At 37.3% G+C, this 14811-nt stretch overlaps 2 protein-coding genes across 3 annotated transcripts; both read right to left on the bottom strand.

Moving 5' to 3' along the window:
• Window positions 1–4542: 4542 nt before the first annotated feature.
• LOC126586222 (protein RMD5 homolog) lies at window positions 4543–8208 on the bottom strand. Of its 2 annotated transcripts, none has more exons than XM_050250958.1 (3): window positions 7928–8208; window positions 7350–7392; window positions 4543–5935 (listed from the first exon to the last, which is right to left on the bottom strand). In XM_050250958.1, exon 3 carries the CDS (start codon window positions 5910–5912, stop codon window positions 4746–4748), a length of 1167 nt encoding a protein of 388 aa, XP_050106915.1. In that variant the 5' UTR covers window positions 5913–5935; window positions 7350–7392; window positions 7928–8208; the 3' UTR covers window positions 4543–4745. The 2 variants fall into 2 exon arrangements, with proteins under 2 accessions (XP_050106915.1, XP_050106914.1); XM_050250957.1 differs by having other exon boundaries at window positions 4543–5943; window positions 7928–8207.
• A 2262-nt stretch (window positions 8209–10470) lies between these two features.
• Window positions 10471–13487, bottom strand: LOC126586218 (glutamyl-tRNA reductase 1, chloroplastic-like). The gene is made up of 3 exons (XM_050250951.1): window positions 13069–13487; window positions 12048–12289; window positions 10471–11927 (listed from the first exon to the last, which is right to left on the bottom strand). The coding sequence occupies exons 1-3, from the start codon at window positions 13328–13330 to the stop codon at window positions 10800–10802; spliced, it is 1632 nt and encodes a 543-aa protein (XP_050106908.1). The 5' UTR covers window positions 13331–13487; the 3' UTR covers window positions 10471–10799.
• Window positions 13488–14811: the final 1324 nt, after the last annotated feature.

Consider the following 14811-nt stretch of genomic DNA (forward strand, 5'->3'; position numbering starts at 1 on the left):
CAATGGATTATAGGGTAAATGAGTTATGCCGGAGGAGGAATGTCAAGTAACTATCATTTTGGTGATCATATTGCAGGAAGGAGGAGGAGTTGATGTCAAAAGATTCGTTCTGGTGAAAGGATCTGACGTGACACCATCAGCTCATCGCCGACTCAAGGGTCTATCCGAGATGGGTAGGAATTTAAGATTACAAACGTTAGTGGTTGTGACATTATCTTGGACTTCGCGATAACTCGTGGGACTCACACTCCTATCCATCTACACGGAAAATGCTATGAGTCAGAGATATCGTGGAACTCCGAGATGGAGAATAATTCAGCATTCGTGATCCGACAAAGTTTTAGGTGCTACACTTACAATGGGAGCTCCGAGATGGTTTGGTGGTTGCCTCAGTGGGTGACATTTATTGTAGGTGTAACACAAACTTTGTCGGATCCCCAATCAAAATGTCTCCGTCTCAAAACTCCATTGTATGTCCGAGCTTAGCTAAACGGTTTAAGACGTGGGTCTTCTTTTCTCCAGCCAAGAGCATCTTCCGAGAAGATACACAGGAGTGTAGAGTCCCACGAGTTACTGGGAGACTTCGTGAAGTCCAATAAAATGTCACAACCATTAACTTTTCCCGATCGTAAGATAATTTCACTTTGACACCAGATTCTCCTACACCTGAAATTGAAATCTTGAAATGTCATTTGATTTTCTTCGAAATTCCAAAATTCAACAGCCATAATTTTGTTTTTGTTATTGTGGGGTGGTTAGTGTAGTTTTGTTGAGAATTCAATTTCAATTGAGAAAGTAATGGGAGTGCAGAGATTTTGATGGAAGGAGGAGAGGAGAGGGAGGAGAATGATGACTGAGAATTCGATTGAAATTCAATTTTGATGGGGGGAAGAGGAAGGATGAGATAAAAGTGGGATTTATCAGCCTTCACATTAGCTTCGTTCTTCTTCAACTACAATAAAACTTCAACACTACATCCAATGGTAGTGTTATTAGGCCTTAAAAATAATTTTAAATTCAAAAATAATTTTCAAGTTTTAGGCCTTAAAAACTTGTTTGGTAGAGTTATTTTAAAAAACTAAACTCAAAACTAACTAAAAAACATAGTCTATTATCTAAAAATACAAAAACTGAATTTTTAAATTTAAACTCACTTCTTTCTTTTCTCTCCTTCCTTCTCTCTCACTCCAAATCTATCTCTCTTTTCTTCTTTCTCTCCCCCTTCTCTTTTTATTTTTTATTTTTATCTTTTTCTTCTCTCCTCCAATCCGCTCTATTTATTTTCTCGATTATTTCTCTCACTCATCTTCCTCTCTATTTTCTCTAATCCTCTCACGTCTTTCTCTTTCCTCCAATCATCTCAAACTTTCTTTCCTCCCCTCTCCTTTTTCTCTCTTGACCCCTTCTTTTTGGATTTTTTTGTTCAGTTTAAGTTGTAAAATTTAAAATTTTTAAATGGCATACCAAACAAGTTTTTGAGTCTTAAAGAAAATTGTTTTTAAGAAAAATTCTTAAGAATGTTTTTGAGAAATTATAAAAAATTTCAAATAGAATACCAAACAAAAAATTTAGAGCCTATTTGGTACTCTACATGAATTCAACTTCTTGACTCAAAAACACTTTTCAAGTTTTCAACCTTGAAAACTTGTTTGATATGACTATTTTTAAAAACTGAACTCAAGACTAAAAAAAAAAGGTCGTACTCAGTGCACAAGGCTCCCGCTTTACGCAGGGTCTGGGAGAGGTGAATGTCGGCTAGCCTTACCCCCATTTATGGAGAGGCTGCTCCCAAGTCTCGAACCCGAGACCTAAAAGTGAATTTTTAGAGAACATCAAAAGTAAATCTTTAGGGTTTTTAGTTCTTTCTTTTCTCTCTCACCCCCCTTCTCACATCGAATCTATTGCTTCTTTTTTTTCTTCTCTCTCTCCTTCTCTATTTCTTTCTTGTTCTCTCTTCTTTCTCCGTCTCTTCGATTTCTTTGTCAAGTTTAAGTTTTAAGATTTAAAAACAATTTAATTTCATAGCAAACAAGTTTTTGAACCTTAAAGAAAATTGTTTTCAAGCTATACTCTTAAAAAATGTTTTGAGATGATGAAACTAGACTAATTTTTAGCATGAATTTAGACTATTTATTCTTGGTAACTTTAAAAAAAAAAAAATTTATGTAGATTATCATAATTTATTTTTACAAAAATTTTAACAAAATAAAATATTAAGAGACTGATACATAAAGAAAATTTCACTAAACCTACCCCATAAAACATGAAAGTCATAGAATAACATGAAATATGTGTTTCATGTAATACGTGGAAAAAGAAACATGAAAGTCGTAGAATAACATGAAATATGTGTTTCATGTAATACATGGAAAACCCTTTTTACACGTATGAAACACATGAAACAAGATTATTACAGAAAAATCATGAAACAACCAAAAACACATGAAATACATATGAAACAAATCCATCCATCCACCACCACCACCTTCCTCTCTATAAGCATAGGTTGAAAGTCAAACCTACACACACCATATTCTTCAATCATCCAATTTTATATCATTTTTGTCTCATAGAATGCTTTAACGAAGTATGATTGTCAGTTTAACAAGAAATAAATAACTGCAATATTGTTTCTCTATTTTGGACTGGAAAACAAACACACTAAAAACAAAAAAAAAAACTTACTTGAGACTAGAGAATTACTTGAATTTTTATTGGAAATGTTTATAAAATAGAGTGTTTACAAAGGAAGTTTACGAAACTTTACAAAGAAGGTTTCGTTGCTTGCTTTGTGAGTTGAGATGTAGATGTAGGTATTGGTGTCTTAATTGAATACAATCAAGCTATATATAAAATTGAAATTCATTTAAGGCCATCTCCAATGAAGAAGGTAGGTCTAAAAGTTAAAACGGGCATCTCGATGATAGGCATGTGCGTCGACATCTGAGGGTGACGAAGCTATTTTAAATATGCATACAAATAAAATATGTAATTAGAAAAAAATATGCCAATGTGGAAACGTGTTTAGAGCATAAAACTAATCAAGAATAATATGAAAAACTATTATAAAAAGGTAGGACAAAGGAATGGGTCCTACACAGAGAAAATTCGAATATACCAATGTGGGAGTGCCCTAACGCTGGGATCGTATGCCTCGATTCTAAATCCTGAAGGAGGCACAAAACAAAGGGTGGGTGGACGAAAGTTTATAATAATAATATTAATAATAAGAAAATCATTTTCTTTCTGAATATACTAACCTCCTGTTTTGAAAACTCGTATAGTACTACATAGTAGGTTTTCTGAAAACTCTAGTATGCCATGCAAAACATTCATAAAACATGTACGTGTAAAACTAGTGCCCAGTAATGGTAATATAGTCGCCCAAAGGCAAATCCGTAAAACATCCATAAATCACATCAATGATGTACTCAGCTAGGGGTATTATAATCGCCCGAAGACATGACCATCACCTGAAGGTGAAGCTGTACGACATTGGGTTACGCCAGTGAAGAAATATGGTAGGTCCCATCACCTGAAGGTGAAGTTGTACGACTTTGGGTTACACTAGATTCTCGAATCCCTGCAAATATATACAAAGAAAGTATCTTATGGGTAGAAAGTGACGCTAAAAGGGTGTGTAGAATACCCTTAATGTGGCTAAGGTCATAGAACACTTGGCCTTGATGGAGATCTGACATGCTGATTGGGGGAGGTGGAGTGAGGGAGAGAAGTGGATATGAGATCCAATTTTTTATCGAAACCCGTCGATCCGAGCATATGGTGGGGTGGGGATATCACGGCTAAGGAAGTGGGAGGAAGGAAAATTTAAAAAGACAAAAACAAGTAAAAGCAGGCGAAAAACACCGAATAAAGGGCATGAAGCCCGGAATAGTTGAGACGCATCTCAAGAAAAACTGAGATTAAACTCAAGGGAGAACCGAAAATTAAAAAGAAAGGAAGAAAACAGGAAAAGGGGAAGGAAGAGGATCAAGGTTGCGAGGAAAGGAAAGGAGTAGAGGAGATGAGAGGGGAGGAATAGAGGGAGAGGGCAAAGGAGAGAGAAACTGTGGGGGGGGGGGGGGGGGGAGTGGCGGGGAGGGGGGAGGGAAGAAAGAAGAGACATGAAAAGAAGAAAGGGAGGGAGAAGGAGGTGTAGATGCCTCCGGCACCCAAGCCAAAGGCTAGGGCAGGCGGCAAAAGTTTCCTAGGTTTGTGTTTCACTTTCATAGAGAGAGTTTTAGAGAGACAAAAGAAAGAGGTTTTAATATTCCTTTAATTCTAAATCACAAAATTCCACCACCTTGCACAACACTACTCACTAAAAAAACTTCTATCATACAATGGTCTCCTTTAAAAATAATAATAATAAATAAATAAATAAACCACCACTAGGTTCACTACTTCACCTTCTACTTGCTTTTACAATTAGAATTGAGGCCGTACAAACTCAACTTTTGGTTTGTTCTTCAAACACGCAATCTACACCTTGCAATTCCTTGATGAGAGAGGCAATGTTCATTTTCTAGGGTGGTTTCAAACTTTCAAACAGATAAACTTTGTATCGCATCACATTCCAACACATAAAGAGGCAATGTTCGACACTTTTATGCAAATTAATCCTACATCAAGAATCAAACAAGTCCAGAAGGAATTTCTATATACAAACTGATGACCCACATGGACGCCATTTCCCCGCAAATATTACCATATCTCTCTTCTTGCAGAGAACCATCAAATACCATTCAGAAATATAGCTGTCTGCACTGAGCAACTGAAGCCTCCGCCGGACAGTATGGGCATTTAAATGTACGCGTGCTGCTTTTCGACAACTTCAAGATCGACTGCTTGCAGAGTACATGCAAACACGGCATCAACATAGGTGGATTCTCTTGGCTGCCTTGATCTCTACTCACAGGACAAACAAATATTGAATGGAACTGAAATTCCTTTCCCAAGTCCACAGGTACTGGCAATTGTTTCATTGCCTGCCACTCCTGCTTCCTTGCAGCCATTACATTTGCCAGCTTTAAGAGAGTCGGCAACCCCTCAAAACCAGCAGCCATTGTCATACTCAACGGGCTATTATAAGACTGCCCCAAGAGGCTGCAGAACTGCCGTGTAAGATCCTCCATTGATTTCTCCCAATGGGTTGGGGATGTAATCTCAGAATATGGGGAGCTGTCCAGCCTTCCTGCATATATCAGGCAACCCATGAGCTTCACGACCTCATCCTTGTGAGGGGAGGGAGGAGAAGCAAAAGGAGAAAGGCAAGTCCTGGCATACTGAAGTGCACTGGCTAGATTTCCCTTTTGTAAAATCTCCAGAAACTGCAAACTATGAAGTTTAACCTCAAGATTCGAACCAATTTGATTCAGCCTCTCACGGTTAGCAGAGACCCAGTTCAGAGCAGGCTCAAGGTTCTTAACCTTCATAGCCTCAACTATCTGATGCAATTCCATGAACTGAGATTTTAAAATGGTTGATTCTGGTTCTCCAGCCTCATCTATTATGCCATCTCCCAGATTAAATGAACCTTCCCGATAAAAATGATTCGCAATCATCTGAGTCACAATATGATGGTCAAAATCAACATATCTGTATGCTTTTGATATGTCGGAATTCAAAGACCTTTCAAGGAGTTTAGTGTACTTGCTAAGGTTTACATTTAGCTCCTTATGTGACCCTTCTAACTGGGGGATTGAGCCAATTCCATTGAGCTTGACTTTAAGGTCTGCAAGGACAGATCTATAATCAACAGGAGAAGTGGGATCATGAGCTGAAAGGATTTCTGTCAGTGTCTGTTCAATTTCACGACCAACTTGGTAGATTACATCTTGGGATTTAGAAAAACATAGCTTTTGCTTCTTAACGACACGCTCAAATGCATCTTTGATGGTACTTAGCTCCATCTTCCTGTCCAAGTGGCAGGCTCCTGCAAGGCTGACAAAGGCAAAAGTTTCTTTGACTCCACAACACCACAAAATAAACAACACAAATGTATTTTCTTGAATGCAATTATCAGAAGGCTGGAATTTTGTTTCTCCTCAGACGTAATTGTGCTAAAGGCAATTAACAAAAGCTAAGAAAATGGAAAGTTGCACCACTAATGAGAATAATTAAAAAATACATTTGAGCAATAAAGATTAAAGAGGATAACTGAACCAAATTATAGAGATAAGTAGGCGGATGACATTCTACGTCATAGTAGTCCAATTGTTTGTGAAAATTCCCACAGCAAACAAATGCAAACCAAAAGGCACAGATGTTTATTATGAAATATACAAAGGTTAACTTGAGCTCAATCTTGGGCTCATGTAAAGCTTCCCAAAGTTTAGTTAGATTCCTGCACAGCTCTACCTGAGTTAGCTAGTCATCTTTACTACAGTAAATTGGTATTGCGGATAGAGATAGACGGGTCCGAACCATACTTTAAAAATTTTGAATCCCATGACCCAAAATCAGACAAGGTTCTACACAGCATGCCAACCTATGTGAAAAATCATCCTAACTTCAGTTACGGACCACCACTAAATCCCATAAAAGAGTTTATTTTCAAGGCAATCATTTTCAAGGATCAAGCAAAGAAGGGAAGGGACCAAATGAAGGGGCAGGTATGATATTTGGACAAATAAAAGCACAGAACACATCATATTTAAACTTTGAATAGACTATATGAAGAACATATACAACAGCATGAAGCCAAGAGCGGAAATACTCTTACGAACAATATAACGTCCATTACCAAAAATGCCTAAAACACCTTTGGTGCTTAAATTACCCAACTGATTAAACAGTCAAGTGAGGGCTGCATCTTGGCTTGCACGGAATCATACATGCAAAACAAGGCTTCTGAAGTTCATGAAGGTAAATGCACATATGAAATGTCCCCACACCATCCATATCATACAAACACCAATTCAACATCTTCCATCACTCCGTTTTAAGAAGCTCTCTTCTATGTATGAAAGACATATCCCAAAACCAACAACTTGACAATGATGAATGAAGACTCCACAGATAGAAGAAGAAGATTCTATTAAGCTACTGCAAAGCAAAGTAACAACAACTACAAGGTAGGTATTCTCCCTACAGTTCACAAAACCTCCAACCAAAAACACCACAGTGATATCACGGATTGCTTACAAGATGATAAAGTTAGCAACCAATATATAAAACTCTCTATTATCTTCATTAAATCAAGCGCTAGAGTGATATCACAAATTGCTTACAAAAAGATAAAGTAGGCAGCAAAAACACAAAACTCGCATTATCTTCAATATATGTTAAACATGATTTGGTGCAGAAAAAAACACAAAAGGGAAACCCTAAGGAGAAGCAAGGAATACCTTTTCTTGCTCCTAACTGTATCAGTAGATCAATAAATTGTTCCTGTAACAAAAAAGAACGTATCAATAAAACGCAACCAATAATTCATCAAAGATCAAATTTTGCACACCCACATCGAAAAAACAATTTTGAAACTTGTAAAAACAGATACAATGCCAAATTCAAGTTACACAGAAAGCAATTGCCAAATTACAATCCCACACCAAACCAAATTTCACTACTCATCCAATTAAGTCTACTTTTCAAAAACACCGGATAGCGAAAACACGTCACAATTTTACACTGTGAACGAAAAACAAAAAACAAAAAATAAAATCTCCACCCTCGAGCCTGATAATTACAACTGCCTACCACTAATTTTAGACAACCCCAATCCTTGTTTGATTCGATAAGAAAATAAACTGAATTAAAAAAAAAAATGACTTCTTTCAGCTAGTTTCGATTCAATCATGCCGTACACAAAACATAAGATTTGGAATTATAATTTCATTTTTTTTCCTACTATTTCTCGGCAACCAAACAGAAATTAAGAAATTGATATTTCACAAAAATTCAGTTAAAGTAAATGAAAATTTACCGAATTGGATCGAAATCGAGGGGGGTAAATTCCTCGAAAAGAAGCTCTGGTTCGATGTTGGAGGATTGAGGAGAGAGAGAAGACAGAGAGAAGAACGCAAGCGTGCGAGTTTGGGAGAGAAATTTTGGTGGTACACGTGCTAGTGTGTTGGTCTGCTGAATTTGCCCTTGAGCTCTACGTAATATCGCCTGTATCCTTTACGTTTCTGGGAAGTTCGGAGGTCCAAGGGCTTTGTTTGTGTACGACTAACAATTCCACCCCTGCTAACTTTGAAAAAAATTCTCTTAGGACCCTTTCTCCTAATTCATCAAATCTGAAGATTCAGGTCATTGAAATTTGGTTCAATAATTAAAATTATTATAACTTTTAAAATAAGTCCGTGAGATTAAATTTCAATATCTCCGAACTTAGTAAATTAGGATGAAAAAATCCGAAAAGGATCCTTTTCCGCTAACATTTTGGCGACAATCCTTAAACCATTCTTTGCTATTGAGTTGTTTATATTTTTTGCGACTGTTTTTTAATAAATATTTTGTCATTAAGATTTTTATTTGAAAGAAAAATGTAAAAAAGAAAATAAAGACAATTGATATGATTACATGGGTGTGAAATTGAGAAAAAAAAACAGTAAAACTATTTTGGTCTTTTTACCATTTTTCAGTTGACATATAGAGTTTTGTTAATAGGTACTAGATTCTTAGATGAGAAATTTTATTGAAATTCATATAACTTTTTTTCTACACCTAACTTAAATTTTAAATGTGAATTTTTTTTTTAATTTTATTGCATAATTATCATCAAGTACAAGATAAAACTAACAGTAAAATTAAAATTTATCAATAAACCCACATTCAATAATTAAACCCTACTACTATGCAATCTTTATCCTCTGTTCATTTTAGCTAAATGTCACTTTAAACCCTACCCGATGGATGATGATTTTGAAGAACACTGATTTGCACAAGCTGTTAATAATGCTGTAAATGTCACTTGTTCTGGTTGAACCATGCCATTCAGCATCTCATAAAAGAGGCTAAGAGACATATCAGCATCTTTGTGGGATGCATTAGCTGAGATTCTTGATGTCCAAATGATTAAGCTCTTACATTTTGCTTGATCAAAATCCCTTTGTGCCTAGTAAAGAAAACTCGACTTTGCATGAGTGTAGATGTATAATAGTACTTGCAGCACACTGATTTTTACTTGATCAAAATCCCTTTAAGCCCAGTCAAATTAAATTGTTTCTAATAGCATAAGCATGTACTTCCTCCCTAACTTTCAGATTTGATAAATAAGATAATGTGGGAAGAATACTTGACAATATCACGGTATTTGGTCTGCAACCGCATGCTTGCATTACGCGAATTAAATTTAATACCTCTTAATGCCAGTTGTTCTGAACTAAACCAGAAATCACAGCATTCTAATTACTTAATTTTGGCTTCTTACTATCTCGAAAAACAACTACAGCTTTGTCAACAAACCCATGAAAGATGTACCTCGAAATTAATGAGCCATAAGTGACCTCATCATTTTCACTCATCTCATCAAATAATTCTTGAATGAGTTGTAGAACACTGGTTTTTGAGTTTTATTTCTAAATAGGTGTAAAGATAAATTTATAAATTGAATTGGGTTTGTGAAGGTAATTTAGGTAATAAATTTGGATTTAAAGAGATATCGATAATTTAATTCAAAGTAATATGAGTGTAGAAAGAAGTTGGATGTGTTCAAATAAAATTACTCTTCTTAGAGTCAGTGGAGGATAACCAAAGTGAATGGTTAGACTGCAACATCTATTTCTACTGTTTCAACATCTCCACCTGGGACTAGGATTCTCTTCCCTCCTCTTTCCATCCCCTTCCATCCCCTCCTCTCACATTCTCTTATTTTGTCTTTCTCTTACTATAAAAATTTAATATAAGATGTTAACGTGATTTAACCGTGACTATTCAAATAGAGGGGAGGGAATGAGAGAGAAAAAAAAAAAAAAAAAATCCTACTCCCTCCACCTGAGGCAATTGATCCTTTTGATGTTGAGGACGAAGATTTTTCTAATGAACATTAATAAAATAAAATATGCTCCCAAAAAGAGGCATGATATTTTAGGAATAATATTTGGCTATTCAAAGATAAGTAGGAATTCCTACTCTAAATTTCTCAAAATTGTTCGTTGTCAATTTATAAAACTTCGTGTTTATAATCAATACCATTCATATTATAAATCATCCTATAAAGATCACCTTTGCAAAAAAATGAATGAAAATAAGATCGTTTAGTCATCAAACTGTTTAAAAACAAATGAACAGGATTGGTAAGAGCATTACGAAGCATCTATGTACTTGCTACAATAGATTAATTAAACGACCTTAGCTTTAATTTATTTTTTACAAAGCTCTGTGATTAAAATACTAAAGTTTTGAGTAGGAGTTGCTACTCATCTTCGAGTAGCCAAGTATTGTCCACATCTTAGAAGGAGGGTGGTCAGCATACAATTTGAATTAAGGGGGTACGCAAAATGCTCCCGAAAAAGAAAGAGAACATGTCTAAAAGTAGTGTTATCTAGACCATAACACTGAAATTTCAATGAATTGTTACTTACAAGAATCATCAACTATGAAGACCAACCTCTGTTATCTCCAGTATACATCAATTTCCCCTCAAAACTTTGGCTTTGGTGCCTACGATCTTGAACATTTGTTAACTACGTTGATTTGGGCAGATTTAATTGTCCCCCAAGAATATAAATCAATAAACACAAAGGCCTCCAAATTACTTTCTATGCATGCAATGGCAAGCAGCAGCGTCGGTACGTGGAACTCTAATATAATTGCATCTCGAGCTAGGACAAAAACAGCTACAAAGGGCCCCCTTATCTCTGGGTTCGTTCCACCTTGGCTCGAACCTTTTCTTCCAACAAAGATGTATCTGTCTCGAGATCAAACATTCTGTTTAGAGCACGCATATTCTCTAGTATCTCACTCAAAGCACGATTGTCACTTCCATCACATCTGAGGTGCTCCATTGGACCATGAAGGAGTTTGTTCACTATTCCCATGCTAAGATCGTAAATAGCCTTTTTTTGCTTCTTAGAGATATCATCACCCATCTTTGACAAACACTTTTCAACCTCGGAAGCCCTGATCCTCTCAGCATAAGCTCTAAACTTCTTGATGGTAGGAACAGTCTCAAGAGAATCCTTCCAAGCTTCAAATTTATTTGATTCCTCAGTGATAATTGTCTGAGCTTCCATAGCCTTCCTTAGCCTATACTCCTTGTGAGCAGCCACTACCTCTTTGAGGTCATCTACATTATATACAGTCGCAGCTTCAAGATCTGAGACGCATGGTTCCACATTCCTAGGGACAGATATGTCAATGAAAAGCCGATTTCCAAGTTCTGGACTCACAGAGGGAAGCGTCTGTACATGTTCTTTCAAGAATAATGGGGATTCTGATGCAGTGCTAGTGAAAATGACATCCGCTTCAGCAGCGCATGCTAGCATATCTGAGAGTGGCCTGTAGATTATTTCAACATCCTTCAACTCTTTGCGTAGGGCAGCCACTCTCTCCTCACCCCTATTAACAATCACCATTTTTGTGCACCCTTTTGCAACTAAATGTTTAATCACAAGTTTTCCCATCTTGCCCGCACCAATCACCAACACTCTGGCAGTAGCATAAGAAGGTTCTGGAAGCTTCATTAGGGCTAGCTCCACAGCAGCTGAACTGACAGAAACTGACCCTGAGGCAATGTTGGTCTCAGATCTAACTCGCTTCCCAACAGTGATTGCATGCTTGAACAGACCACTGATTTTCCTATCAAAACCAGGTACTCCCTGTCCAACTTTCACAACATGTTTGACTTGAGCAAGGATTTGACCTTCTCCTAGCACAAGAGAATCAAGCCCAGCAGCTACTTCAAATAGGTGCTGGGTGGCATCTTTGTTGTACAACAAAACCCGATGTTTACAAAGCTCAGAGACAGGAACACCACTGACCTGAAGAAAAATGTAAATAATTAACCCATTTTAACTTAATTTTGCCAATAAACTGAATGAAGAACAAATAAGCACTGAATGAAGGAAAATTGTTGAATGAAGAACAAATAAGATTAGTACCTTTGACATCCATTCAGTCACTTCTTTAACCCCGCGATGCTGAGAGAGAGCTACAACATATATTTCCATACGGTTACAAGTACTAAGCACAGCAGCTTCTTCTATATGGTTCAAAGCACAGAGCTCGCCAATGGCTTGAGACCACTGCGCTTCAGGGATGGCAAGTTTCTCACGTATCTCAACTGGAGCAGTGTGAACATTCAGCCCTATTACTGCAATGCTGCTCCTCTCTTTCGTATATCCTAACAGAAATTAAAAGATCCCCAAATTAAGTAGTGCCATCAATATCTTTGTTAGATAGATAACTACACACTCACTGTAAAAAATGGAAAGTTGAGAGGAAATACAAATATTAACCCCAGATTTATCTGGCAGCTAGTTATTCAGCTAGCAAATTTCATCACGATTACATCAAATATAACACAAAACAGATGACTACTCCCTAAAAGAACACACGTATATCACTATAACTATAACCCATAAACCCCAGAAAGGGAAAAACTTTTGACAACATGGGGAAAATAAAAGAAAAATGGCGACTCTCGGACACCTCATGGCTTCCAAACTTCTGAGAAAACCAGATTTCGACAATGGGTATCTGAATGCTGGATTAAGGCCCGTAAACATGGTCAATTAAGAACCCACCAGCCAAACCCCCAATGAAAGCGGAAGAACAAGTACCCTGCATCCATAAAAGGATCTGAGACGCACCGCAATTTTCCTTAAACAAACAAGACAATCAAACCTCAGACCTCCCATGGACTCATCACCAAACATCCTTAGACTATTAGGAACCAAGCACTTCCAACTATGCTATTTATCAGATGAACACATAATTAGTGATTAAGAAAAATGATTTTAGTATTAGCAACCACCATTCCAATTGAATAATACACTAAAATACCAAATCAAGGATTGAGCGTATTATGCAAATCAAGTCATTTGACAAACCAAAATTGCAATGCAATTGGGAAGGCACGGTATATGCAAATGAGTAATTGAATGGAGAAGAAGGACTCACTGTCAGCTGCGGAGGTTTTGAGGAGCTCGAGAGCCGAAGAGCTCAAAGACCTGGAACCGATCTTGACCGTCTGAACCGAATTCTCGGAGCCCATTTCACACCTAGGGTTCAAAGCGGATCCTCCTCTGAGCGTTCTGGTTTGGAGAGGCCTGTACGGGATTCGGATTTGGGAATGCAAAGATGTAGAGAAAGAATAGGAGGTGGTGCGCTCCGCGCTGGGCCGTGGAAGAGAGGCCGCGAAGCCACTCGCAGCCGCCGCCATTGGAGAGAGAGAGAAATTGGATGATGAGATGAGCCGTGATGCGTTTATGAAGAGAGAGAGAGAGAGAGAGAGAATGGTGGAAGGAATTATTCAAATGTTTTATTTTTATTGGGGATTTGGGATTTGGTGCGAAAGATGAAGAGGTTTGCGTCTGACCAACGACCATAAGGGCGGAAGCCAATGTCAAAATTGAACAACACGTTTTGAATTTTGATGGCAGACCAAAACCGTCAAACCAAACCAAATCAAAAGGAAGAGGAGTGTGTTTGGCATTAGTACTTCGCCAACTCCATTATTGACCACCGTCCATGCCTAAGGATCACTTTCGAAGTCATATTTTTCAAAAACAAAATATATTCAATTGTAAAATAAAATAAAATAGTTGAACGTTTGATCAAATATATTTTTAAAAATATTATGAGAAAGGTTTTCAAAAGCGCATGTTGAATTAGGGGCGTATCTAAGCGGGGTCAAGCGGGGGCTTAGGCCCTTTTTTTATTTCTAATTAAATTTATGATTAAGTACCTAAAACCTCCAACTTTTAGTGTCATTTCAAAACATTTTCAACCTTTTTAAACATTTCAAATAAGTAATCAACCTATAAAATGTCATATCTGTTAAGCTTCGATTAAATTTCTGTTAAATTAACTAAGGCTAACTTTGTCTCCAAAATCAATATAAGGTCATGGAAGCATAGCCTCCACCAACTAACGGTCAACACCACCCCCACCATGCCATCACCTCCAAACTCATCACATAATCACCAACTCCACCCTACATCTCAAGCCACCAACATCGAGAAGAAGGTCACGGAGGTTACTGAAATGGTATGGATTGCCTTGATGCGGCCATCACCATCTTTATCTCTCGCAAAGAAGAACTAGAAGCTTTATGAGCCAAGAATCGGCGAATGAAGAAATCACGAGTAGAAACAAGCTCCTCGATTCAATTCAATACTCATCTGATCATTGGGTTCCATATTATATAATTTGTTTTTGAAATTTAGATTTAGAGGCAACTAATATTACTATTAACCATGGTATACCCAGTTGGTGGGTTTTGAATATAAAGGTTGGTATGAGGATGAGGTTTTAGTGGTTGTAGGTTGAGTCTCGAAGTGGTAGAGGCTTGATAATTTGGCACGGTTGTAGTTGATGCTTCGAATCATTTTTTCGTCCTTTACGAAAAAATGCGTTGGAGATGTGCCATCAGTTTAAGAAGGGACCTTTGGTAGCATCTATAAGATGTAACACTTATTGGGAGTCTTGCAAGGCTCTGTTACGGGTTGAAGACTCCGAAAATGCCCCAGGCGACTATGACACCAAAGAAGGTTCCAGAACCTAAACAACCGGGGACAATTATCCTTTGGTTCAAGTTAGTCTATTTAAGTGAAGCAGTAAAAGTTCCAGATCTTTCAGTGGGGAGTTCTAACCCCAATACACCTCGAGTAGGAGGTGAGTCTACTGGCAGTTCCATGCGGA

Source organism: Malus sylvestris, chromosome 10, assembly GCF_916048215.2.
Source record: "Malus sylvestris chromosome 10, drMalSylv7.2, whole genome shotgun sequence".
In the NCBI taxonomy this organism is placed as follows: Eukaryota; Viridiplantae; Streptophyta; class Magnoliopsida; order Rosales; family Rosaceae; genus Malus; species Malus sylvestris.